General features: G+C 37.5%; 1 protein-coding gene across 1 annotated transcript in view; it reads right to left on the bottom strand.

The window, feature by feature from the left end:
• LOC127411154 (tetratricopeptide repeat protein 27-like) overlaps positions 1 to 25,236 on the bottom strand; it is a 126,787-nt gene that overhangs the window by 36,392 nt on the left and 65,159 nt on the right. The window contains exon 10 of the mRNA XM_051646513.1: positions 5,247 to 5,360. Coding sequence (XP_051502473.1) covers positions 5,247 to 5,360 — 114 coding nt within the window. The remainder of the gene's footprint in view (positions 1 to 5,246; positions 5,361 to 25,236) is intronic.

The following is a 25,236-nucleotide window of genomic DNA, read 5'->3' as shown; positions in this document are numbered from 1 at the left end:
TTTCACTTGTTTTAAGCAGTAAGTGAAAAACCAGTATAAAAATAATAATAAATCTGCCAGTGCCTCAAGACAAAATACACATTTAAAAAACATTTTTTGAAAACAATCTTTAATACCTTGCACAGCAGTGGTGGGGATTTTGATTCCAACCAGTGATGAGTCTTTTGAATCCCTTCACCAAACACAAGATGTGTTCCAATTTGTTCAATGACCATTTGTGCAGATTACATCTTTACACCAGTAAGTGCGACAAATGAGCATCTTTTACATTTTGAATAAGTATTGGAGTGTTTACACTTCCACAAAACGTACACGATTATGCTTAAGCCGACAGCGTGTAAGGTCATATAAACACCTTCAACAACTTTGTTGGGGGTAAGGTCATGAACGATCGGCACACATAGATTTTTAGCCATTAACCCCATTTTGCACTCTACTTGTAAACACCTTTACCTGTGTTCTCACCCACTTATCCCATGTATGGAAGTGTTTGACTTTACATGTTTTGACATCAAAAGCAGGGAATAAGATGATTTTTTTCAACTGTAAATGCAGTTTTCCCTGTGTTGTTGGATTTATTTTAATAAGATGATTTTTTTCAATTGTAAATGCAGTTTTCCCTATGTTGTTGGATTTATTTGAATAAGATGATTTTAGTAGTTAGCGGCATATTGGTGTGCACATAAATGAGATTTATCATGAAACGGCACGCTGTAAAACACAATGACCACAGTTGAGGATTACAAGGCTATTTTCCCCTTAGAAATCCTATATTTACTGTGCATTATCACATTGTGAATTAATGGATGCATTCAAAAGATGGAAAATGTTGATTTCAGAGACTGTATACGGAGTTAGGATGAAAATAAGGTGCATTACAAACTGTTCTGAGACCAGTGCAGACAGACAGCACACTGGAGGTTAAGTCATTCATTAAATAGGGAGCAAGGGAGCATCCTATAGCTTTCCTATGCAGTCAAGTGCATTCACTCCAAACTTCCGGTCAAAATTCAGTTTCAGGCTGCAGATGATGGACCACTCAACATGGTTGGCAGACATGGGACAACTTTTCAGTTCATAATTTTTATTTTAACATGGTTATCAGTGACTGGATGATGCTGGCCATTACTTTGAATCAGATTAATTATGGTAATTTCTGATTGGTAAAATGCTCCAGCACTGGCTATCATTTGTTTGTTTGACTGTGCAAAGAGAGAACATTGAGATTTTGTTGCTAAAGTAGAAAAAGTCAAATCAAATGAAATCAAATTTGTGCTTTTCCCAATACACACTGTTTCAAAGCAGCTTCACAGAAAATCAGCTGTAATGTCTGTAACGTCTCAAAAACATGTACAATCAACACTCCTCAATACATAAACGATTTGATTAAAAAAAAAAAAAAAAAATTCTATAGCTTGGCTTTATTTAAAATTTGAAGACATTTGCTTTTCAAAAAACAATTTTTTTTTGCATGTTTATAAAATTGTTACAAATCAAAAAGGGAAATTGAAAATGCACACAGCAGTCATGCTCGAGTCTCAGGAGGTTAAGAAATAGTTTTTTGCTTTGTAACTTTTTAAACAGTCTAGCATTAAAGTACAACAAATGCTTTGCACTTAGTAGTTGTAACAATTATAGTAGTTCTTTTTAATACTATTAGTACTTTAAAGAGACTCAACTATCCAAAGCATGATTTAAAGCAGGGTTTGATTCAAATATTATTTTGATGCATGCACCATAAATTTACATTATATAATTTTACCCTCTAGTAAAATTGAAAAATTTCTAATTATAAACAAAACTGCACACAGACTATAAGCTATTGTTAGCTTTAGTTTAAAACTGAATTATGATGAAAATATTTTGTGGCAAGTGACAGCAGCCTTGCATACATTTAAATCTGTTGTGGATAAAAAAATTTAAACTGAATTTCTTCAAGATAAAACTGGTTTTATGCTACAAAAGGACCTTGCGTCTGAGTCTTTTGTTCAATGTCACCATGAGATGCCAAAATCCATACCAAAGACTCAAGCTGCCAACCTCTACTGTAGGTTTATTATTGATAGCACTAAAATGTAATTATACGATCAGAGAAATCTACTCCTTCCAGGGCCTGATCAGAGTTCTAAATGAAAAATAAACGTGCGGCAGTCTATATAGCTTGGTGCCCTACACAGGCAAATTATATGTTCACAAAGAGAGCCCTTTAATCTAACAATATGCCAGACTCTGCAATTCTGAATGCACAAAAAGAAGGAAAAGTTTCGGAAGTCCTGTCTCTCCCTGGCACACTCCATGTCCTAGATACAAGCAGAAAAATGCAGTGCACATCAGCAAAGAGCCACTCTGCCATTTCTGCAGACTGCACTCAATGCTCTTGATCTCTGAAGAAAGGCCAGAGGCAGAGAAAATTAAGTTGACAAGTACGGCTGTGAAACTAGTACCGCAGCGAGACGGCGGAGATCAGAGTCGATGCAATTTTCACAAAATGTTACAATGGCTTGCAATTGAGCGGAAAGTAATCTTAAAGACAAATCAAGTTTCAATGTAACTAAATTATCCACAAATATGAAGTTTGCGATGAATACTTATCAAAGAGCGAATGAAAACAATATCCTATCCAGTATATGCCACGCATCTTCACCTAATATTAAACATGGAGTCCCTTTCAAGCATACATCTGTCATTAATTCAATCACAGGCCTCTATTAAATGGATAGTTCATCCAAAATTGAAAATACTGTTATCATTTACTCACCCTCATGTTGTTCCAAACGCATATGATTTGTTAGGCAGCATTTGTCACAGTTCATTCACTTTCAATGCATAATTTTATTTCACACAATGAAAGGCTGACATTCTGCCAAACATCACAATTTTCATTTTTGGATGAACTCCCTCTTTAAACCCCTTGTGCTTCGGCAGATGATGCGTCTTTGTCCTCGAGTGACATACGTAGACATGTCCGTGAAAACTGCAGGTGATCATCAGTACAGAGTAGAGATATGAAGGATGACATCTAACACTTTATATAAACACAAGACTAATGGGTTGTCATGATAGCAGAATCTAAATCAAAGCAGATTTTGGAGTGACACATTGGTCTCCACTTTTTAATTGGCTTTTTCCTTCAAGTCTTAAATGTTTGCCTTGGGAGCTGCTCTCTGACATCACACAACTCAATGTGACAGATCATTGGGCGAGCCAGACTCTAGGGGGCCGCCCTGAGGGAAAGTTTGAGTCAGACAGAAGATCACAACAAGTCACACAAACACCTGTCCATCACAGAGTCAAAAAAATGCAGAGCACTCAACAATCACACTGCTGACACATGTGAGTTCAGTCACCTGAGATTGGTCCCAGCTGAACCCACGAGCGTTGGCTTGAGAGTGACAGCAAGCTCTCAATTTTTCTCACATTCAGAAGATTGAGAGGAGGAGAGAAAAGAGAACAAAATGCAAACTTTTAGCATAGTTGAAAAGAAGGGGCCTAGGTAGCTCAGCGAGTATTGATGCTGACTACCACCCCTGGAGTCGCGAGTTCGAATCCAGGGTGTGATGAGTGACTCCAGCCAGGTCTCCTAAGCAATCAAATTGGCCCAGTTGCTAGGGAGGGTAGAGTCACATGGGGTAACCTCCTCGTGGTCACGATTAGTGGTTCTCGCTCTCAATGGGGCGCGTGGTAAGTTGTGCGTGGATCGCGGAGAGTAGCATGAACCTCCACATGTGGAGTCACCACGGTGTCATGCAGGACGAGCCATGTGATAAAATGCGTGGATTGACAGTCTCAGAAGCGGAGACACCTGAGACTTGTCCTCCGCCACCCAGATTGAGGTGAGTAACCGCGCCACCACGAGGACCTACTAGTAGTGGGAATTGGGCATTCCAAATTGTGAGAAAAGTGGATAAATAAATTAAAATACAAAATAAATACAAAACAGCTGAAAAGAGCCAAGAGGGGAGAAATAAAGAAAAAAGATCCAACCCCAAAAAGTAAATAGCAGCAAATAACCCGATAATTTCAAATATAACGTAAACATGATTTTCTTACATTGTTGGATTTTTTTTTAATAAGCTGATTTTGGTAGTTAGCAATGTATTGGTGTGCATGTAAATAAGTTCACTAAATCATTGACTTGTAGTAAAAAAAAAAAAAAAAAAATGCCATTCACGGCCAAAACAATGTAAGTGAAAAGTATTCATTCATTTAAAAGATTCATTCAAAACCACAGATTTGTTCACAAACCAAACAACACTATTGTGCATCCTTGCTTATCAGGTATTTTTGATGTTTAGGTAAGTTTACTGGGAAACAAGACAAATATACACCTTAATAATATTATTTTATTTTTTTGCTTTGTAGCCATTTCAATATAGTCTAGCATTATATTATAGCAAATGCTTTAGCATTTAGTAGCAGTAGTTGTAAAAGGCTAGTAGTAGTAATTTTTAACACTAATAGTACTTTGAAGAGACTCACCTACCCAAAACATCACTCAAAGCTGGGTTTGATTAAAGCATGATTTTGATGCATGCACCATATTCATTTTATATAATTTTCCCCTCTGGTGAAATGTAACAATTTTAATAATAAATACAACTACACACAGACTGTAAACTACTGATAGCATCTACTGAACTTCTTTTAAATGCTTATTTGACTGTCTCTGAGTGCATCTGTCCTGTTTCCTTCAAAGCACAGGGTGAGAAATCCCATTTTCCAAACCTCCCTAACATCCACACACACACACACACACACACACACATAAGAATACAAACCTAACATACTGTATCAACACTTCTCCTGTTTTTCTGTTCTGGCTTTTCCTCAGTAAAACATGGAGACAAACTGTCATGACAATAGACAGAGGAAACGGGAAGCGGCCAAAGGGAAGCTGAAGCATCCTCCTCCCTCGGGCTTATCTGTCCATTTCTCTTACACACAACAACAGAATCTACAGCAGGAAAAATCTGGGATCTCATTTCTCTGGGTGCTTTAAAATTTTGGAAGCATTATAATAAATTTGTAAATCAGGGAGGGGGGGTGGGGGTTTATACTGTTAAACTGAAATGGTTGCAAAGTCCTGCTGTAAATATATGAATCACCGTCTGATGCCTTTGATTGAATGACCCACAGCTTGTATGGAAGAAAAAAATGATAAGCCGATAAGAGCCATACACTCCTTAGTGTGTGTGTGTGTGTGTGTGTGTGTGTGTGTGTGTGTGTTAAGAGGATGTGAAATATACCTGTGTTTGCATCATGGCACGTTCTACTCTCCGAGAGCTTCCTCTCTCCAGTTTGGTCCTCAGGCATAACGATGTCACTTCCACCGCCCAGAACTTTGGCTGAGACAACAAACACTGAGGGAGAGGGAGGGAGAGATTTAATGTATTGTTATTGTTTATTGTTTTGATTAATACCATTGGCACCTTTTAAATAGTTTTTTTCCTAACACTGTTTGTTGTGTATTGATGCTTTGGCAATATAATACCAAACACTTATGCCAATAAAGTACTTTGATATTGAAAACGAGAGCGAGGGAGAGAGAAAGACATAGGCCTGCATCAGTTCAGCAGAATGGCAGGTAATTAAGATGCCCCAAAATACTTTCCAACACGTTCCAAGAAAAGTGTCCTGTCCTAACTGGAGCAAGACTGACAAGTCACTAATGCATAAAGTACTTTATATGATGTGATTCAGACATGCCATTCAAAAAACATCACAATACTAAAAGATAGATGTACTGTGTGTACAGTTGAAGTCAGAAGTTTACATACACCTTGGCCAAATACATTTAAACTCAGTTTTTCACAATTCCTGACATTTAATCGTAGAAAACATTCCCTGTCTTAGGTCAGTTAGGATCACTACTTTATTTTAAGAATGTGAAATGTCAGAATAATAGTAGAGAGAATGATTTATTTCAGCTTTTATTTCTTTCATCACATTCCCAGTGGATCACAAGTTTACACACACTTTGCTAGTATTTGGTAGCATTGCCTTTAAATTGTTTAACTTGGGTCAAACATTTTGGGTAGCCTTCCACAAGCTTCTCACAATAAGTTGCTGGAATTTTAGGCCCATTCCTCCAGACAGAGCTGGTGTAACTGATTCTGGTTTGTAGGCCTCCTTGCTCACAGATGCTTTTTCAGTTCTGCCCACAAATTTTCTATCAGACTGAGGTCAGTGTTTTATGATGGCCACTTCAATACCTTGACTTTGAGGTCCTTAAGCCATTTTGCCACAACTTTGGAGGTATGCTTGGGGTCATTGCCCATTTGGAAGAACCATTTGCAACGAGCTTTAACTTCATGACTGATGTCTTGAGATGTTGCTTCAATATATCCACATAATTTTCCTTCCTCATGATGCCATCTATTTTATGAAGGAAATTGATCCCAATGTATATGTATATGTGTGTGTGTGTGTGTGTGTGTGTGTGTATATATATATATATATATATATATATATATATATATATATATATATATATTTATATATAAATAAGTGTATGTGTGTCTTGGTCCACACCATCTGTGCTACAAAGAGATTTAGAACCTCAGTACACCATAGACCTGTGAGCAGTTTTACTAAGTAAGGGGCGGTTATGTTTTTGTTGCCAACTGGAGAGAGAGAGAGAGAGAGAGAGAGAGAGAGAGAGAGATAGAAAAGAAAGAAAGGGAAGGGGAGATGGAGAGAGAGAGAGTTGATTGTAGTCTTAATGGAGTGAAAGAATATTTATACGAGTAATGGAGTATGTGTAATCAATGAACAAAAGGTCAATTCCTGGGTATGACACTCCAGTGTGAACGCACACACACACACACACACACACACACGCTTGTATTGCGGTTTCAAGCGGCATGTCTGGCCTCCAACCCTGCAAGCATTTATTACAGGAAAGGGTAACACCACCTCGGTCTCTTGACCAGGAGACCAGGAGGGAAAAAATAAAGGAGTGGAGAGTTTACGAGTGATTTATGAGGACTTCAGCTTTGACTCATCAAACTTCGCCTCTTAAAATGTCCACTTCAAAGCATCCCCCTCTTTAACTTCAAAGATCAAATAATGACATTTTATTTACTGCACACCCAAGCCATCCCCGTTTTTCCAGGCATTAAATATTAGTACTGTGTAAGCAGAATTTAACTTTGCAAACGTCAACACGAAACGATAGAATTTGTCTTACACAAACAATGAGAGAGATATGATGTTCCTGAGAGACCGCACAAAATATTTCACGTACAATGGCACTAATACCATACCATGAACTGCCAAGTTTAAAAGAATTATATACATTCTCTTCTCCCCACCATAACTGCAAAATCACGATGCCAAATAAGATATTTTTTTGTTTGTTTTTGTCAGTTTTCAAGGCCTTATCCAGGATGGCATTATCATTCATGGATAAGGCCATCCCAAAATGCCTTGCAACGAGCTCTGTAACAAGTCAAAAAAAAAATATGTACATTCTGAATGCAACTAATTCAGTGCTGAAAATGTATGTAAAATAGTTTCATAAAATAAAAAATTAACAATTTTATCCAATGTGTGTGTGCAATGTATTAGTTCAAATCTGCTAACTTAAAACTTTTCTCAGATAAGTAAAATATGTTAAACAGAGATTGGAGTACTACACTCTGGGGGGTGATTATCATGAGAACATGATCAAATTAGCCTACATTTATAATAAACGAGCATGCAAGGGGGCGTGTTAAATTTTCTGAATGACAGGCACTCAAATTCTGTGGAAACCGGAGGAACTTCCGTATGGGCCTGCTTATCAGATTCCATTTTGGTTAAGGTTAGCTAGAACATGGCTTCCTATGTAGGGAGATACCTAGAAGGTAGATGCCTATTTAGCAAGGCAGTTCCCTAGGTTTTGGAATAAACCCAGAGATCTCTCATCTCTTGTTTGTACTACTGGAAGACCCCTCAACAGGACATTTCTGATTATGTCTCTTAAGCGCTGATGAACATAATAAATAACAGAGACACTTCGGAACATAATAAATATCAGAGTCCCATTTCCAAATGGGCTGAATGCATCAGATGGAGGTGCAGAAATTGTTAGTGACATAAGCAGTTTGGCTAGTCCATCTTTTTGAAACTCAGGCTGATAATGTGGGGATTGTTTGTCTTTTTCCCAGCAAAACTTCCTGAGTTCCTAGTCAAGAAGAGCATAATCCAGGCTGCATATCTGAGATTTCAGCCTGATAAGAAGATCCCTGAGGGGGTAAGTGCTGCCCGGGTTCACATAGAAGAAAGCAGGTTTAAGGGAGTTCTCACCATCTAAGACAAAAACCAAATCCACTCTAACCAACACCCCAACCAACTAATGTTGGAAGTATTTAACTCAGAATAAAATATTTTATGTCTGAATGCCACTAGGTACGTACATTATCTTGTGTAATAAAGAATGTAGAGCAAGCCATTATTGGTACTTTTTTAACAGCTACAATGAAGATGCACAATAGCGTGTTATACAGCGATGTTGTTGATAAATGCCAGCTACCTCATAATCGTGTCACCGGTAATTGAGTCATCAGTGTCCAAATATTTAATGTAGCAAAGCCCATGCTAGTGCACCCAAATTAGTGTTTATGGCATACTGATTCAAGACATAGGAACTAGGGAGCCGAATGAGAGACAACCTCAGTTTGGTTTGAATATCAAACCAGGCATGATTTTCTGTGTAATACTGGGGACAAAGTCTTACAAAGTAGAGGAAGTATAGTATGTCTCAGCAAAAGAGTATCTGCTACACAAGGGATGACAAAGTCCTACACTGTGAGTATAAATACAAACCACCCATAAGAGAACAAGCGAATAGTGTGGAGTTGGTGTGAAGATAAAAATATGTTGGAATCACAGCAGGGGGGTGTATATGGGTGTGTTTTGAGGGACTTGTAGAAAACAACTTCCTGTCCCAAAAGGTCTCGTTCCTCACTTTGATGCCAAGTTGAAAAGATGATTATCGCAAAGCAGCTTCCTCCCCGGGGTACACACAAAAACAACCGAGAAATAAGTTTTTTGAAAAAAAAAAAAAGAAAAAAAAAAAGTTGATGACCCCTCCTACTCCTCCCCAAATGGCACCTCTATTTCTCTCTACACACTTCTCCCTTTCTGAAAAACCTGTGTTGCTATGGTAACAATATCAGGGCTCAGAAGTGGAAGGGGAAATGTTTTTAATCACCAGGCCAGCCCAAGACTGAGCTTGTATATGTGTGTATATAACTCATAACTCTTAAATAATACTTCAAACCTGCTGGCGTAAATAATGTGCTCAAAGCTTCCAGAATCTTGTCTAAAAAAAAAGACTGAAAAAAAATTCTTAAACCAGCCTAAGGAGGTTTGTTGGTTTTTGCAAAGCTGATTTCCACTGGTCAGGCCAGCTGGTTTGATAGTTTTAAACACTTTTCAGCTGATCAGGCTGGGAGATCAGCTAGACCAGCTAAGTACCTGCTTGGCCAGGATAGGAGACCAGCCAAACCAGCTAAGATCAGCATACCACCTTAGGTTTGTTTGGGCAGAAGCACTGATCCCATGCACCCTAGTGCTCTGGATAGACTGTGGGTTTCCTCCTCTATTTTTTTCACACTCTTTATCATCTTTTGTTCAAAAAATGTCATTGATCTTTATTTCACCCACCCTTGCGCAAATTGCATAAACTGGTAAGAATACCAATAAGTGTTTACAAAATTGTGGTAATGGGCAGAAATCTAAGTGTGTCGATCGGTTTATGCTTAAACTGTTTATGAACTTATTCTGAAAAAGGAAAACCTTTTAAGGCGTTTACATGACCTTACAATTTGTCAGCTTAAGCATAATCGGTGTCAGATTGTGAATTTAATGCACTCGATTATTTTTGCAATTCGGTTTGGTGATGCTAGTGGCTTAAATTACACATTTTAATGTATCTGAGCTATAATGCTGATACATGAAGTTATATACAAATCAGCAAGTATTATTTTTCAGTTTTTTCACTTTAAATGAAACCAGCAAAAAAGACCAAACTGATTCTTTATCATTATCTTTTTTGATTTTATTCTTTATTGATTTTTAAATGGCAACAGAAAGTTAAAGTAGTATAAAAAGATACAACAGCCAGTCCTCTAGGTAGTGATGCACAAAGGAAGACTATCAAAATGAGGACGAATGACGAACGAGCAACTGAGCAGCAAAACTTCACTGTTAAAAACACAGCTGGAATAATAAATGAGCTAAAGCTGTTGAGCCACCCATCCAAAGACGACACACAGAGTAGTGAAATACATGAGCAGTAGCAGGACAACTTTTCAAAGCTCTCTCCCAAAGAGAAACAGATGAGAGATGGTGGGAGAGAAAGATAAAAGAGAAATTTAAGAGCTGCCTAAATGAGGTGCTGGTGTTCCGTGGTCCGAGTCCCAACCTTGCTTACTTTAATTATACAAAGAAAGAGCAAAACGTCCTCATTCCTGGGAATAAAAAGAGACTCTGGGCTCTTTTTGTACACAACGAAAGAATGACCTGCCGTATTGTGAAATTCCAATATCGGTCTTTGCTTTTAACAGGTAATTACAAAATAAAAAAAAAAAAAAAAAAAAAAAAAACACCAGCAGAATAAAACATTGAGTTCCTATTCACAGAGGGCTGCATAATTAATTTTACTACAGTTAGAGTGGAAGGCAAGCCTGTAATAGTAGAAGATTTTAATAAGATGTCACTGAATTGAGCAACAGAGGGACCATTAGATCATTACACCCTGGACAGTGACAAGCTACGTCAATTCCGAATTTCTCTTGTGGCACAAAAGCGTAACCTCCTGAGACCCGAGTGTGCATTTTCCATTTCCTTTTTTATTTTTAACTAGTAACATCTAATATAAAATAAATAAATTATATATATATATATATATATATATATATATATATATATATATATATATATATATATATATAAAGAACTTCTAGAGCAAATATTTTTCCTAAAAATTGATGTCCACAAATTTTAAATACCAAGCTAAAGAAAGTCAGATTTTTTTCATCAAATTGTTCATGTTACCAGGAGTGTTGGTTATTCATGTTTTTGAGATGTTATAGACATTACAGCTGATTTTCTATAAAGCTGAATAAACAATTCTTATTCAAAGTAATGGCCAGCATCATCCAATCACTGCCAACCATGTTAAAATAATTTTTGCATAGAAAGTTATAGGATGTTCCCTTGCTCCCTATTTAGTGAATGACAAGTGTGCTGTCTGTCTCCACTGGTCTCAGAACAGTTCAAAATGCACCTTATTTTCATCTTAACTCCATATAAAGCCTCTGAAAGCAAATATTTTCAGCTTTTGGGTTAAGTGATTCTCAATGTGAAAATGCACAGTAAATATATAGGAATGGATAGAACCTTATTGTACAGTGATAAAATAAAATAAAATAGAGTCAAGTCAATTTTATTTGTATAGCACTTTTCACAACACATCGTTTCAAAGCAGCTTTACAGAATATCATGCTTTAACAGAAAATGAATCTGTAATATCTATAAAATCTTAAGAGTCATCGTGTAGTTTGATTAAAATATGATTGTAAATTGTGTATAAAAATAAAGTATAAGTGTACCCCAGTGAGCCAGCCGAAGGCCACTGTGGAAAGGAACACAAAACTCCATAAGATGTTGGTTAATGGAGAAAAATAACCTTGGGAGAAACCAGGCTCACTGTGGGAGCCAGCTCCCCTCTGGCTAAACAGCATGAATAAATGGCAATATAAATTTGTGTGTAGTGCAAGACATGGTTTAAAAATAGTAACTACGTTTTAAGGGCCATTGTTTCAAAAAAATATTTTGTATATAAGAATAACGACTAAAGTCTTTGAAGTCCATCCTGGATTAACTGCAGAAGTTTACATAGATGCATTGTCCATTGCTAGTTGGCTGATCAAGGCTTTTGCTGGCAATTAATTGATAGTCTATGTATTCCTTTCAAAAGTGTAGTCCATCAATAGACCAAGGTGATGCAGACAGAGATCAGAGTTCAGAGTTCAACTGGCAGGTCATTTCGGTGAGGTTCGGTGTGGTCCAGCCTAAGTCCAATGTTCAGGCAGTGGCATATGAAATATCCCATGTAAAAAAAAAAAAGAAAAAAAAGAAAAACAAAATTTATATTAAAATGAAGAGAAATGACTGGATTTTTTTAAAGCAGCATATCAATCGAAACTAGAGCTGCTAATCTTTACAACCAAACAGGTTTCAATAAAAAAAATAAAAAAACGTAGAGGTTTCTTACCAGAGACACTTCTGTTGGTGCTGTGCCCGTAGGTGTGCTTCATGGAAATCAACGTCATAATGTTGTGTCACGTGACATGGTGCGCCAGAAGTTTAACCCTTAAACGACAGTGTAGTGTTTTGAACAGCATTCAGTCGGTTTAAATTAAATTATGCATTGCATATAGCAATGCCAAAATACAACGTCCACACATGTGGACCTGGGGTCGCACGAGGTGCCTGAGTTACCGTATATTAATCTGATGCCCCTGAGCATGAGTGAATTACTTCAAGGGTTAGTTCAACATAAAATAAAATATCCTGTCATCATTAAATCATCCTCATGTTTTTCTTATAACGTATGACTTTCTTCTGTGGAACACAAGAATAAGGAAGAATGTTAGCCTCACTCACATTCACTTTAACTGTATGAAAAAAAGAGCAACGTCAACACTGTTTAAAATGTCTCCTTGTGTGTTCCATGGTAAAGACTAAATCATACAGTTTTGGAACGACAACATGAGGACTGAGAAAATAATGACAATTTTCATTTTTGGATCAACTAAATATTTTAACTAAAAATGACAAGAGAAAGAAGTTTTGAAAAGTAGGAATTGTCCTTTCAAAGCTCTACCTAAAACAGATGTGACTGGTTGCAACAGGGTCAATATTTCTTAGCCCACTGGAATGACCATTGTGACCGCCGGGGAACGGTCACCATGGAATCCTACATCAGTGTCACTTACTAAAACTGTTCAGGAAGCACTTTGACATGCAGAGGTGGTTTACCGAACAGATGATGTAAGCATCAACCAGATTCAAGGGTGTGGAGTAGCATCTGTTGAAAAGGATATCCTACCATTTCATCTAGAACCAACTGGCACCCATTACAGAGAAAGCTTCTCAATGAATCTGTGTAAATGGTCTTCACTGTCGAATCATTAATGCATTTCTGCACAATGTACATTATGAGAAAGATGCTGAAAGAAGCAAGCTTGAGTTACCAGGGAGTAAAAGGATAAATCAAAAGTATGTCATTGTTCAGCATAATGTTGTTCCAAACCCATATGATTTACTTTCCTCTGTGGAAAACAAAAAGAGATGTTAGGCAGAATGACAGCCTCAGTCACCTTTCTCATTTAGTGTGAGGAAAAATGATAAAATAAAAGTTAATGGTGACAGAGTAACATTCTGCTTAATATCTCCTTTTAGGTTGAGTTGTGGTTTAAGTGATACTTCAAAAAGGTGGCTAAAACACCAGTACTTAGTCTTGGCTCTTTTGAGTCAATGTACCCTGAATAACAGCATCAGACATTAGCTCACAGCATTCACATCTTTATCTTCTAAGTTCAAGGGCCATTTTATGGTGAGAGAGGTGCCCCAAGTATGATGCCATGCCCAGACTGCAAGGAGATTCATTTTTGCAATATATAGTTTAAGCCTGTTGATGACAGCCAAATAAAATACAGCTGTGATGCGTTACCGCTGACGTCATGGGTGCACTGGTAGTTTTATCCCATTGCTAAACTGGGCGGGAAAAGTCTGTTTATCTGGGGCCATGTTGCTTGTTCTGATGTATTGCCTCTTCAATAACAGTTCTACCTAAGAGGGGCTGCTGGCATGTGTGATTATGGCAAATGCAGGTAAATCAGATCTAGACTTTCAACTCTAATCAAACCCAACTGAACCAGCAAACCAAGGTCTTCAGTTTCACTTTAATAATACAGGTGTGTCAGAGCAGAACTAGAAATAAACTCAGCAGGGAAGTAGATCTCCTAGCGAAGTACTGAGTACTCCTGGATGTAAAGATCTCCATCAAACCCCTGAAAATGATAGGACATGATATTACATGCACTGGCGTGAGCAGCACCAAGCTACTTCCTATTGGTCAATGCTGCAAATTTGCATGTTAAAGTTCACCAAATTCACATTGGGAATTATTATTATTTATAATTTGCTACCAAAAGTTCATCAGGCGAAATTACTGAGCACATTGCATCAACCCAGTACATTGTATACACGACTTTGTTACCTGCTGTACTGATAAATCCTGTGCACCCAGACTCCCAGAAACTACATAGCAGCCAGTGAACCAGATCGGAACAATACTGTGGTCAGATGGTCAGTAAACCATAGGCACAGATTTAGGCATCATGTTCCAACCAACAGGAGCAATTTTATAGAAAATACTTTAACTTTATATGTTTTTATTTTCATTTTAATGACTATTAAAAATACTCAGTATCATCATTCATGTGTAAATTTTCTGTCCAACGTCTTCTGAAGCGGCACATAAAAGGAGTTGTCATGTGGCACCTGTTACTTTTCTCAGTGCTGTTCAGGATGCACCAATCACAGTCGTTTGTATAGGTTCAGGATTTTAAAATGCTAGTATAACTGCCAAGACGACTGATTGCCATTCCAAGTTAAGAATTTAGTGGTGGCCAGTGGGGCTGCATGATATACAAATTATTTTAGGAATACAAATTAAGTTGCGGAATGATTTTAATGCATTCGTCTGAAAAGTTTAAAAAGATAAAGGTAGCAAAAATGTTAGGTACGCATCTAGAATGTGTGTGTTTCTATGACAACATGGGCGTGTGAGAGAGAGAGTCGAGCAAGCGGCTCATTAAAATGAGTCGGTCCATGTCAGCGCAAGAATATTTGCATTTTTAATGAATCTTTCATATTTTCTGCACACAAGGTATAGCATACATTTAGCCAATACACGTTTTATTTTGGACATTGGAGAAGAACATCAGGGTAGATAGGAAAAGCAAAAAAATTTAAAAAATACAGGAAATAAAATTAGACCTGTGTGATCAAAATACTGTTAGAGAAAAAACAGGCTAATATTTAATCTAGTGGGGTAGAGAAATAGAAAATTAGACTTGTTATGAGGAAATATTGTGCCAATAGACACTATTCTTTCTCGCATTCTTAATATCAACATTTTTAATAATGTCCTCCTTGCAATATGTCCCTGCCAACTTTCAAACCAATCCTGTACCCTTGCAGTAAATGGTCAATGGGAGTGCTGACTGAAACTACTCAGATCCCGACCTACATCTGGTCAATGGATCATTTAAAAAGGCTCAGAATCTCTAAGTTAGCCTCTTGAAAAGGTAAATCTGTCATAAGATTCCAATCCTGTTGTAGGAAATTATTCCCAGGTTCCCTCGACTCTTCTTGAATCTATCATGTCATAAACTTTAGCACATTTGTAAGCCATGTACTTATTCTGGACCCGAGATGACAATAAACACAGTTTTACTAAACCAAAGTTTCTTAGTCGCTAGTTGGATAAATGTACCATGACATCCTCAACAGTTTCCAAAGTTTCTGGTGGCTGCATTAACAAAGTTCTCTGACTAAAACTAAAGGCAGTCATGGTGAGGTGAAAGGTAAAAGCCGCCATGTCCTGTGAGGTTATCGTCCAATCCAACACAATGTCCCTGAGCTAGTGATGAAAGCATGTATAACCTGCTTAGGAAGTGTACCAGCATTGCTATGACTCAGCTTCTTACAATCTTAAGGTGTTTGGTTATGGCTAAGGTCCATAACAGTGAACAACATCTCAAATTCAGATATCCCACATATAGCCAGCTTATACAAGCCCCCACAAAACTGTGTGCTGTCCAGTGGTTGCAGTAAGGTAGTGTGATATGTCTTATTTACTCTGAAATGTAACCCTGAGGGGTGGAGTAGGTCTGGGTTGGGAAGCATAATTTGTTTTGAGGTCTGGATGCCACTGATCAGAGTTGAGTCGACATGCAAGATGTAGTCCTACCCTTGTGGGCCAGGTTAACCAGTAAGCACTGAACCATGTAAAAGCCTTCAATAGTGACAAGGCAGCTCAGGTGAAAGGGAGGGATGCTGTCATTCTTTACGCACAATGTAGCATCCATTTTCTTGTTCTTAGTAGATGGATAAAAGGTGTACCGCATTTAGTCTTTTTCACTACTTTAAGTAGGGACATCTTTCACAAGACGTACTGTGGGTCCTAATGGAATATTAAATCAGTGAGAATGCAAAACGAATATAACAATTTTTAACAGACGATTACTTAATCTCATAATAAAGGCTGCTGAGACCTTCTAACATGCACATGAATTTATTTAGCGATATACATGAAAAGCAAAGCTTGTCCTCTGGTAAAGACATTATGCTCTCGTGGAACCAAAAGATTTATGGTGAGACAGCCACATAAATGCCAGGGCTATAAATTTACCCCAGTAGCTGACCTGTTTTCAATCTGAATAGTTCCACTTTCCAGTTGAGAGCTGAAATTCAGCCTGAACTGGACATTCCTTCTGGAAACCATCCCGGAGTCAACAAGTTGACTCTAGTCATCTCACGTCTAGGCAGCCATTGTAGAATTCAAGATAGAATTACAGCAGGTTCTTTAAATACATCAAACTTTCAAGTGAACGAAGAGTCACGTGACGATCTCAAGTGATCAACAATAAAAACAGTTGGTCCAAATACTGTTAATACAATATAAATACAAAATCTCCAAAATGGCAGGTAGCATTGTTGTGTTAGATTTGCAAGCCTCTTCCACAACAAATCATAACTGTTGAAGCTCCAGTTGTTCAATCTGGTACCAAATCCAGAACCTCAATTTTGAAAGAAAAAGTAAAAACTACAAAAAGTATCTGAAAGGCATATGTTGGGGGTTAAAAACAAAAACAACTTCAGAAATAAGGAACATAAATTTGACATAAATCAAACATTTCATCTTGCTAAGGAACAAATGAATTGCTTTGAACGTAATGCTGTTTAGCAGACAAGCAACTGGCCAACAAAAACAATGAACGATATTTGTACCTGGTTACTCATTTCTTCCATGGTAAGTGTGTTATAAATATCTGACTGCAAAGCCAGTGAAATGGTCTGTGCTTTTTGTAAAGACAAAAATATATATTTTGACACTTACGATCTTGTGCATGGTTTCAGCATTACAAGGATTTGAAATTGTTTGTCAGGTGACACATTACTGATGACAAACCCAACAAGCAAAGATCTGAAGAGCGAAAGTCATTTCACTGGAATTCATCACCAAATAAATCAATGTCACATTACTGCAAAGAGCATGCATGACTGAAATTAAATTCCATCACAGGACATACAAAAGCAGCATTTGTGGAAGTTCTTCAGTGTCAAAAGGTGCATTTGTATTTGAGAATACAGTAAACAGAAGAAAACATCATGCAGAAACATCACTTGCTGCAAATTCTTTAACATATAAGGTGGCCAAAAAAAAAAAAAAAGAACTGTGATCTTTGCTGGGCACGTGACAACCATCTAACCAGCCTGCAGATTCCTGGATCCACATGTAGACTGGAAAGATGCCTGCACACACAACCAGCCAGTGGAGACCAGCAATAGCAGATTGCAGATCAGTGGACGAAGGTCAAATTGGTGGCAAATAACATCAAGGAACTCAAAAGAACATTAAATTTGACAGCTGGGAGAAAAGCGGGCCGTAGGCACACAGGTGTTAAACCCAAATGTGTATTTGGTGCAATCAATCAATCATGTGGTATTAAAACCTCTAATGTGGAAGGAAAGGGCTTGTTGCTCTGCTTGAATCATCATAGCTGGTCTTTTGACCTTTAGGAAAACACAAGAACAAGTCTTAAAATCACAGTTTAAAATGATGTACAAAAGCATGTTTAATATCCATGAACAAATGGACATCACAGAGATAGTTAATTCCAAAATGAAAATTCTGTCAGTGAATGGTGGCTTTGGCTGTCATTCTGCCTAACATTTCCTTTTGTGTTCCACCCAATACGGTCAGTCATACGAGTTTGGAACAACATTAGGGTGAGTGAATGATTACAATTTAAATTTCTGTACAATTTTACACTACCCCTTGAAGAGAAAAGAGAAAAAAGTAGTAGGGCAAAAAAGATGGCAAATTATCGGTTGATGACCATTAGAGCGGAGATCAACTTGACTTATCCTGATGCGATGACAAACTTGATGACAAGTCTCTGTTTTCTCATTAATAAACTTTTCTCCACACAGAGACGTGAGGGAGGGGAAACAAATTAGGCCTGAGTTAGGTGCATATTTCAACAGTGAATGTGGAAATGTCTCATTAACATCTAATCCTCCAACCCTTAAATCTGAAAGGTCAGCAGTGGAAAGTCACCCATAGATGTGGGTGATGGTTCACATATTACTTTCGCTCATCTCGCCCAGCCTGTAAGCCATCTTATATAAAAACATAACTGCTCACTGAAACCACACAAACAACATCTGGATAATTTCATGGATATTTCAGTTAGACAAAAATACAGCCTGCTAAAGCTTATGAAACTCACACATTAACTTTTTTTTAATCCGCTTCTGTTCCACAAATAATATTGACAGTGGTTTGCGGTTCTTATAAAGCACGGAGTTGACACCACTCTGCTCTTTGCGCACAGCGGGAGAAAAACTGGATGTTCTCTCGTTTTGACAGGGCTGGAGAGGAACCCTCAGCAAGAACCAGGGTGTGATGAGAGATTTTATTCCAACCCAAATCTGTACAAATGACATCATGTTTAGAAGGCCACACCACCCTATGAGGTCCAGGCTCAAATTAGTCTGTTAATTGAAATATTCTCAAGATGTGCAAACCTGGCATTTTCCACTGAGACTCCCATCTCCATGCACAAAGGATTTATGAGTGAACCTGCAGATGTTGAAGGGATAGTTCACTCAAAAATAAACATGGTCATCATTTACTCACCCTCATATTGTTCCAAACATGTAGGCTATAAGTTCTTTCATAGAAACACAAAAGGAGATGTTCGGTTGAATGATTGCCTCAGTCGTAATTCAATTTCATTCCATGGAAGATTCAATAAAGGTTGATTACAAAGTGTAAATGATTACAAAGACTAACACACTGCCTATCTCTTTTACTGTCCCAAGGAAGAAAGTCATATGGGTTTGGTACAACATGAGGGTAAGTAAATTAATTTTCATTTTTCTGTGAACTTATCCTTTATTATTAGATTTGATAGGACCTTAAAAGAGCTTCCAATCACCTGCTATGCACTTAGGCACACGATGCATCCAATAGTGCACTGCCCTTGGCCAGAGATCACTGGGTGAGATCAACAGAAGTATTGGGCTCAAGGGTATCATAGCAAAGGAAACGGCCCAATCCAACCAAACAAACACAAGCTCATATTACATACTTCACACCATCTCTGCGTTGCCTGGTGTAGGAGGATTGAGATCCCTACCAAGAGGGAAACGATGGGGGTTCAATGATCATCAGAAAATAAACCACTGACGCAAGTAAGTAGCTCCAACGCCACACCCTGGAGGTGACCGCTTGTGGCCTAGTGGTCAAAAGACCGGATGGGAAACTGCTGACAGCAAAGAACTCTAGGATAGAGGAAGTGTAAACTGGCCAGATGGTTTTGCCAATTGCTGGGCCCTAAGGTTGATGGGATTTGCGAAAGATACTACCACATGTAACATCACACGCATCAGGAATCGGACTGGAACAGCCTTAAAACCCTGCGAATCAACTTGGATGGGCAGCTCTTTGAAACCAAAGCAGGTTTGGCACTTAACAGGGGGTATTTTGATGCAAATGATGTTACTCTTTGCTTCACCAAGTACAGCAGTGTCCAGGAAGGATCAAGAAGAGAAACTGTCCTTGTCTATGTCCTTGTAACAAGGAAATATGAACAAGGTTTTACATTTTATTGAAGGGGCTGGTTTACCCCCGTCTCTTTGGCCTATTGATGAGTTGAATAAATTCACTAGCAATTGTTTTAATCAAAGTAATCATCCTCTTAACCATATGCATTTATTCTGGTTGTTATAATTATGAATTTTACAGGTCATTTATATATTTGACCTCTGAGGGGTGACTGAGTGTATGATTTATGTCAGGAATGCAGTAACAGTGCTTGCTGATTTAGACCGGCTCCCAGACATGTTTGTTATGTTTATATGTACAATGAATAAATTTTTTTTGAATAGGACATGAATAGGACATTTAATGACAACCTAATAAAATATCTACAAGTGATAGAAAACCAGATGGATAAATACATTTTAAATAAAGATATTTGCAGTCATATGGTGGAACTTAATGACCATTTAAACAAAAGAATGCAATATTATGAGCGAGATATCATAAAATCGAAGGACAGCAGGAAAATATGGATTTTATACATGAAAAACTGCATTATATACAGTATATCTAAGGTAAGAGTTGTTATCTGCAATTATTTTATATTTTCATTGACTTGCTTGAATTCGTGTTTTGATAAAGTTCGAGAAACACAGAAACTCTTTTCTGCAAGAGTCACATGAGCAAAGAGCCGTGTTACATAAATCTGACCTTTAGACTGAAGGCACATCAGAAAAAAACAGATACGTATCAGATTTATTTCCACATATGAAAGTGGCCCAGATCAGATTTGAAAAAATGTCAGATTCAAAGCGCTTGTGGCTGTTCACACAGTCATTCAATTAACAGATCTGTGTCACATGTGAGTGAAAAATTCAGATTTGGGCCACATTCAGCTGCGTTGTGAACGTAGCCTTTGTGGTTCATTCTCTAAATAACATTTTTTGCGTAGATCAACAGTTCACCATGTTTGGATAGTTTACTAGAATTATCTGCACTGCTCACCTATTAGAACCCTGTACTTGTAAGAGATGATATCAATTAATTTGCATATGCCTACAGTGCTGTGAAAAAGTATCCTTCCTGGTTTCTTCTATTTTTGTGTATTTTTCATACTAAATTGTGTTAGATCTTCAAACAAGATATAACATAAAACAAAGGCAGCCTGAGTAAATACAAAATACAGTTTTCAAATACATATATTTTTTATTGAAGTAAAAAAGTTATCCAACACCTATAAATCACACATGTGAAAAATAAAACTGCCCCTTTAAAATTAATAGCTGGTTGTGCCACCTTTAGCAGCAACAACAGCAACCAAACACTTCAGATACCTGGAGATCACAATGCTGTGGTGGAATTTTGGCCCACTCTTCTTTGCAGAACTGTTTTAGTTCAGCCACATTGGAGGGTTTTTTTAGCACGTACTGTCCATTTAAGGTCCTTCCACAGCGTCTCAATCGTGTTCAAGTCAGCGCTTTGACTAGGCCACTCCAAAACTTTAATTTAGCTTCTTTTGAGCCATTCAGAGGTGGACTTACTCCCATGCTTTGGATCATTGTCTTGCTGCATAATCCAGTTGTACTTGAGCTTCAACTCATGGACTGATGACAGGACGTCCTTTAAGATTTTGTGGTAGAGAGCAGAATTCATGTTTCCCTAAATTATTGCAAGTTGCCCTGGCCTTGATGCAGCAAAGCATCCCCACACCATCACACTACCACCATCATGCTTGACCGTAGGTATGATGTTCTTTTTGTGGAACTCTGAGATGTAACGGGACCACTGTCTTCCAAACAGTTCCACTTTCGACTTAGTCCACAGAACTTTCAAGAGGATCATCAAGGTGTGTTGGCAAAATTCAGACGAGCCTTAATGTTCTTCTGGGTTAGCAGTAGTTTTCACCTCACCACTCTTCCATGGATGGCATTTTTGGCCAGTGTCTTTCTGATAGTAAAGTCATGAACAGTGAACTTTATTGATGCGAGAGAGGCCTGCATTTCCTTGCATGCTGTCCTTGGCTTTTTTGTGACTTCCTGGATGAGTCATCGCTGTGCTCTTTTTGGAAGGTCGGCCACTTCTGGTAAGGTTCAATACTGTGCCAAGTTTACTCCATTTGGAGATAATGGCTCTCACTGTGGTTCTTTGGAGTCCCAGAGCCTTTGAAATAGCTTTGTAACCTTTCCCAGACTGATGTATTTCAATCACATTTTTCCTCAACATTTCTGGAATTTCTAGTGTGCAACTGGGTGAGACCTTTTAGCCAAATACATGCTGCTGAAAAGTTCTATTTAGGTGTTGATTTGATTAAACAGGGCTGGCAGTAATCAGGCCTGGGTGTGTCTAGTCCAGCTGAACCCCATTATGAATGCAGTTTCATAGATTTAGGTATTTAGAACAAATACTTTTTAACACATGCCCAGTTGGTATTGGATAACTTTTTGCTTCAATAAATAACATTATCATTTAAAAAATGTATTTTGTGTTTACTCAGAATGCCTTTGTTTTATGAATTTTTGAAAGAATTAGTATGAGAGATACACAAAAACAGAAGAAATCAGGATTGGGGAAAATACTTTTTCAAAGCACTATATAAATCATTTTCTGTTTCTGTCTTTTGTCTTTGGAAATGTGGAGAAATTTGTCTTCAGTAAACTCGCTCTACATTGATTAAAACTTAAACTCTGACTCTGACTCTTCATTGTCCATACTGGTCTCTCTCTTTACTGGGTAGCTGTATTCCCCTACATTTTGAAGAAAATGTGAGGTAGTGCACACCATGCAAAAATCGGCACCACGATTTTAGGGAGTTGTGGGTGGTTACCAGGGCATTGCTCTATGGTTTCTTACTGGCCCAAATTAAAAATCCCACCCACAAGTCAATGATATTCTCATCCATAGATATTGCTAGGGTCACTCTCCAAAGTATAAAGTAAGGATCCCCCCCACAATCACTTGAAGCAATAGCACACCTGTCCTCAACCAGTCACAAATTTATAAAAAAAATGCCTAAAAATGAGGGTGATAAAGACATGCAGTGTGAAATAGCATCTCTACAAACTCTCTTCATTAAAAGAGCAAGATTTCCTGGAAGCTGATTAAACAAATCCTTTCAGTACAAAGGGTTTCGTGATTTGCCAATTAACAGTATAATTCAGAATCCAGCACTGGGCTTGATATGTATCTGGGACCACAGCCAAAAGTGCCATCAGATTGATTTGAGATAGCATTAGTCAATATGGGACAGTGTATGATAAAGCAAATGCCCATTGATGGCTTACAGATTGTGGTAATGTGCAACGACAAATAGGTTCTAAATGATTTATCAGTTGCTCTCTCATCATAGGAATGCTTCATTCAATACTCATTATTGGCTGTGCGTGCAATGGTATTTGAGGTCAATCGATGATTCTTGATCATTAAAACCAGAAAGATGGAATTCACGAGAAGTCATCCATCGTTGCAAAAGGACATTTCTGCAGCATCCACAATGCACACATTTCTATAATTTTCACACACAAAAGAAGTGTGTTTGCAGTGTTAAATGAATGGGCTATGAAAGTATTCCCTGCTGTTTCCACAGAAGTGCTAACTCAGCCACTAAGCGTCCCCTTCATGCCTCAGAAAAGACTTCATTTTGAAAATAAATAATCCTGCCATATAAATGACAGTCCCCACCCCTCGTTATGCTCCATCTCTCTGGTTATTCTTGGATGGCTCCAGTACTATAAGGCAGGTTAAATAGGAAACCCTGTATAGCTCATAAATTTGGTAAAATAGAACATACAGGAAAGTTATTTAGGGAGCGTAATAGGCCTGGCATTGCACAGCCTACTAATGAGGCAAGAATTTTGCTTCTGTTGAAATTATTCAATTGGTCAAATCACACTGAAGAACCCCACCCATCCATCACATTCTAGGGTTTATGATATAATTACTCATCGACAATTATTACATCACTTTTGGGAATACTCAATTACGATTCATTAATTGCGCCATCCAGGGGTCTGATATTTCTAAATAATGCTGTACAACCGGGGATTAACCAGTGATATTTCACTGGTCATGCGGATATTGCAAGTCGTCTTTCCTAATTGTCGTATCACTCTGCGATCTCTACAAGTAAACTAATAAAATGATTCAGCACAAAACAATATTTAATGTCCATTTATTTATTTATTTGGCAAGTAGTCTTGTAATAAGCAGGATAACAAGTCAGATGGTCACTTTTGCTTTATATAAACACCAACAGACCTCTGATGAATACCTGAAGTTGAATTCAGCTGTTTCTGGAGACTCCACAGTCTCTTTCTTCTCTAATAATAATTCAGTTCACATAATTATTTCATGTCCATTTATTTATTTCCTAAGCAGCCGTGTAAAATGCGCTTCATGTCGGGGTACTGCCCACCCTGTCAGGTTTGCTTTGCGATAATGACTGCATCTGACCATAGATTATTCCTGCTGCTTATTTCTAATTGTTTACATTGAATGTCCTCATCCTAAACAGGCGTGTGTAAAACAATGGGGGTGTAATGATTCACTCATCTAATGATTCAATACTTGATTCAAGAAGAGTTGAGATTGAAAGTTTAGTATTATTAAAGTTATTATTATTATTACTACTACTTTTAAGACATAAGCAAAACAGTACCTTCCCATTACTATATATATATATATATATATATATATATATATATAAAACATTTAAAAAAAGATAATGATCCTTTAGGATTTAACTGGGACAAAGAATCAGCCCAGCTCAGAATAGAAATTTTGATAATTCTGCTAAACTGAAAATACAGAATTACGCTAAATACACATGCTTGCACACTGTCAATTATATATTTGTAATATTTGACAATATTATTGTAACTTAAAAAATAGTATTAATCACTGATTACATACTTCTAAAATATTATTTTCAAAAATATATTTTTAATGGCAGTGCATGCTTATCCAGTAAAATAATGCATGCCGTACTTCTATAAATTTACTGTTGAAATCAGACATTATATTTGGCATTTTCAGGACCAACAAATATTCCCCCATAACATTATTACAGTTCAACATTATATTCAGCATTACTCATAAACTGGCAATTCACATCGCGTCAAAAAAATGCATCAAAATGATCCTTTCCAAAATGTTTAGCTTAAATCACATCACATATCAAATCATAGTCAGCGATCTTAATCATCATGGTAAACGAGCAATGAAGGTTTGTGCTTGTCTAGTTGATATCTACATGATTTAATCTGAAGCATCCCTACCACATGGTTAAAGTAATGATGCATTGCCTCCTCTGTTGTTTAGACATTTTATTGGACAAAACTCAAGAG

This window comes from Myxocyprinus asiaticus, chromosome 20 (assembly GCF_019703515.2).
Source record: "Myxocyprinus asiaticus isolate MX2 ecotype Aquarium Trade chromosome 20, UBuf_Myxa_2, whole genome shotgun sequence".
NCBI classification, from domain to species: Eukaryota; Metazoa; Chordata; class Actinopteri; order Cypriniformes; family Catostomidae; genus Myxocyprinus; species Myxocyprinus asiaticus.
This window is presented reverse-complemented; position numbering and strand designations above follow the sequence as displayed.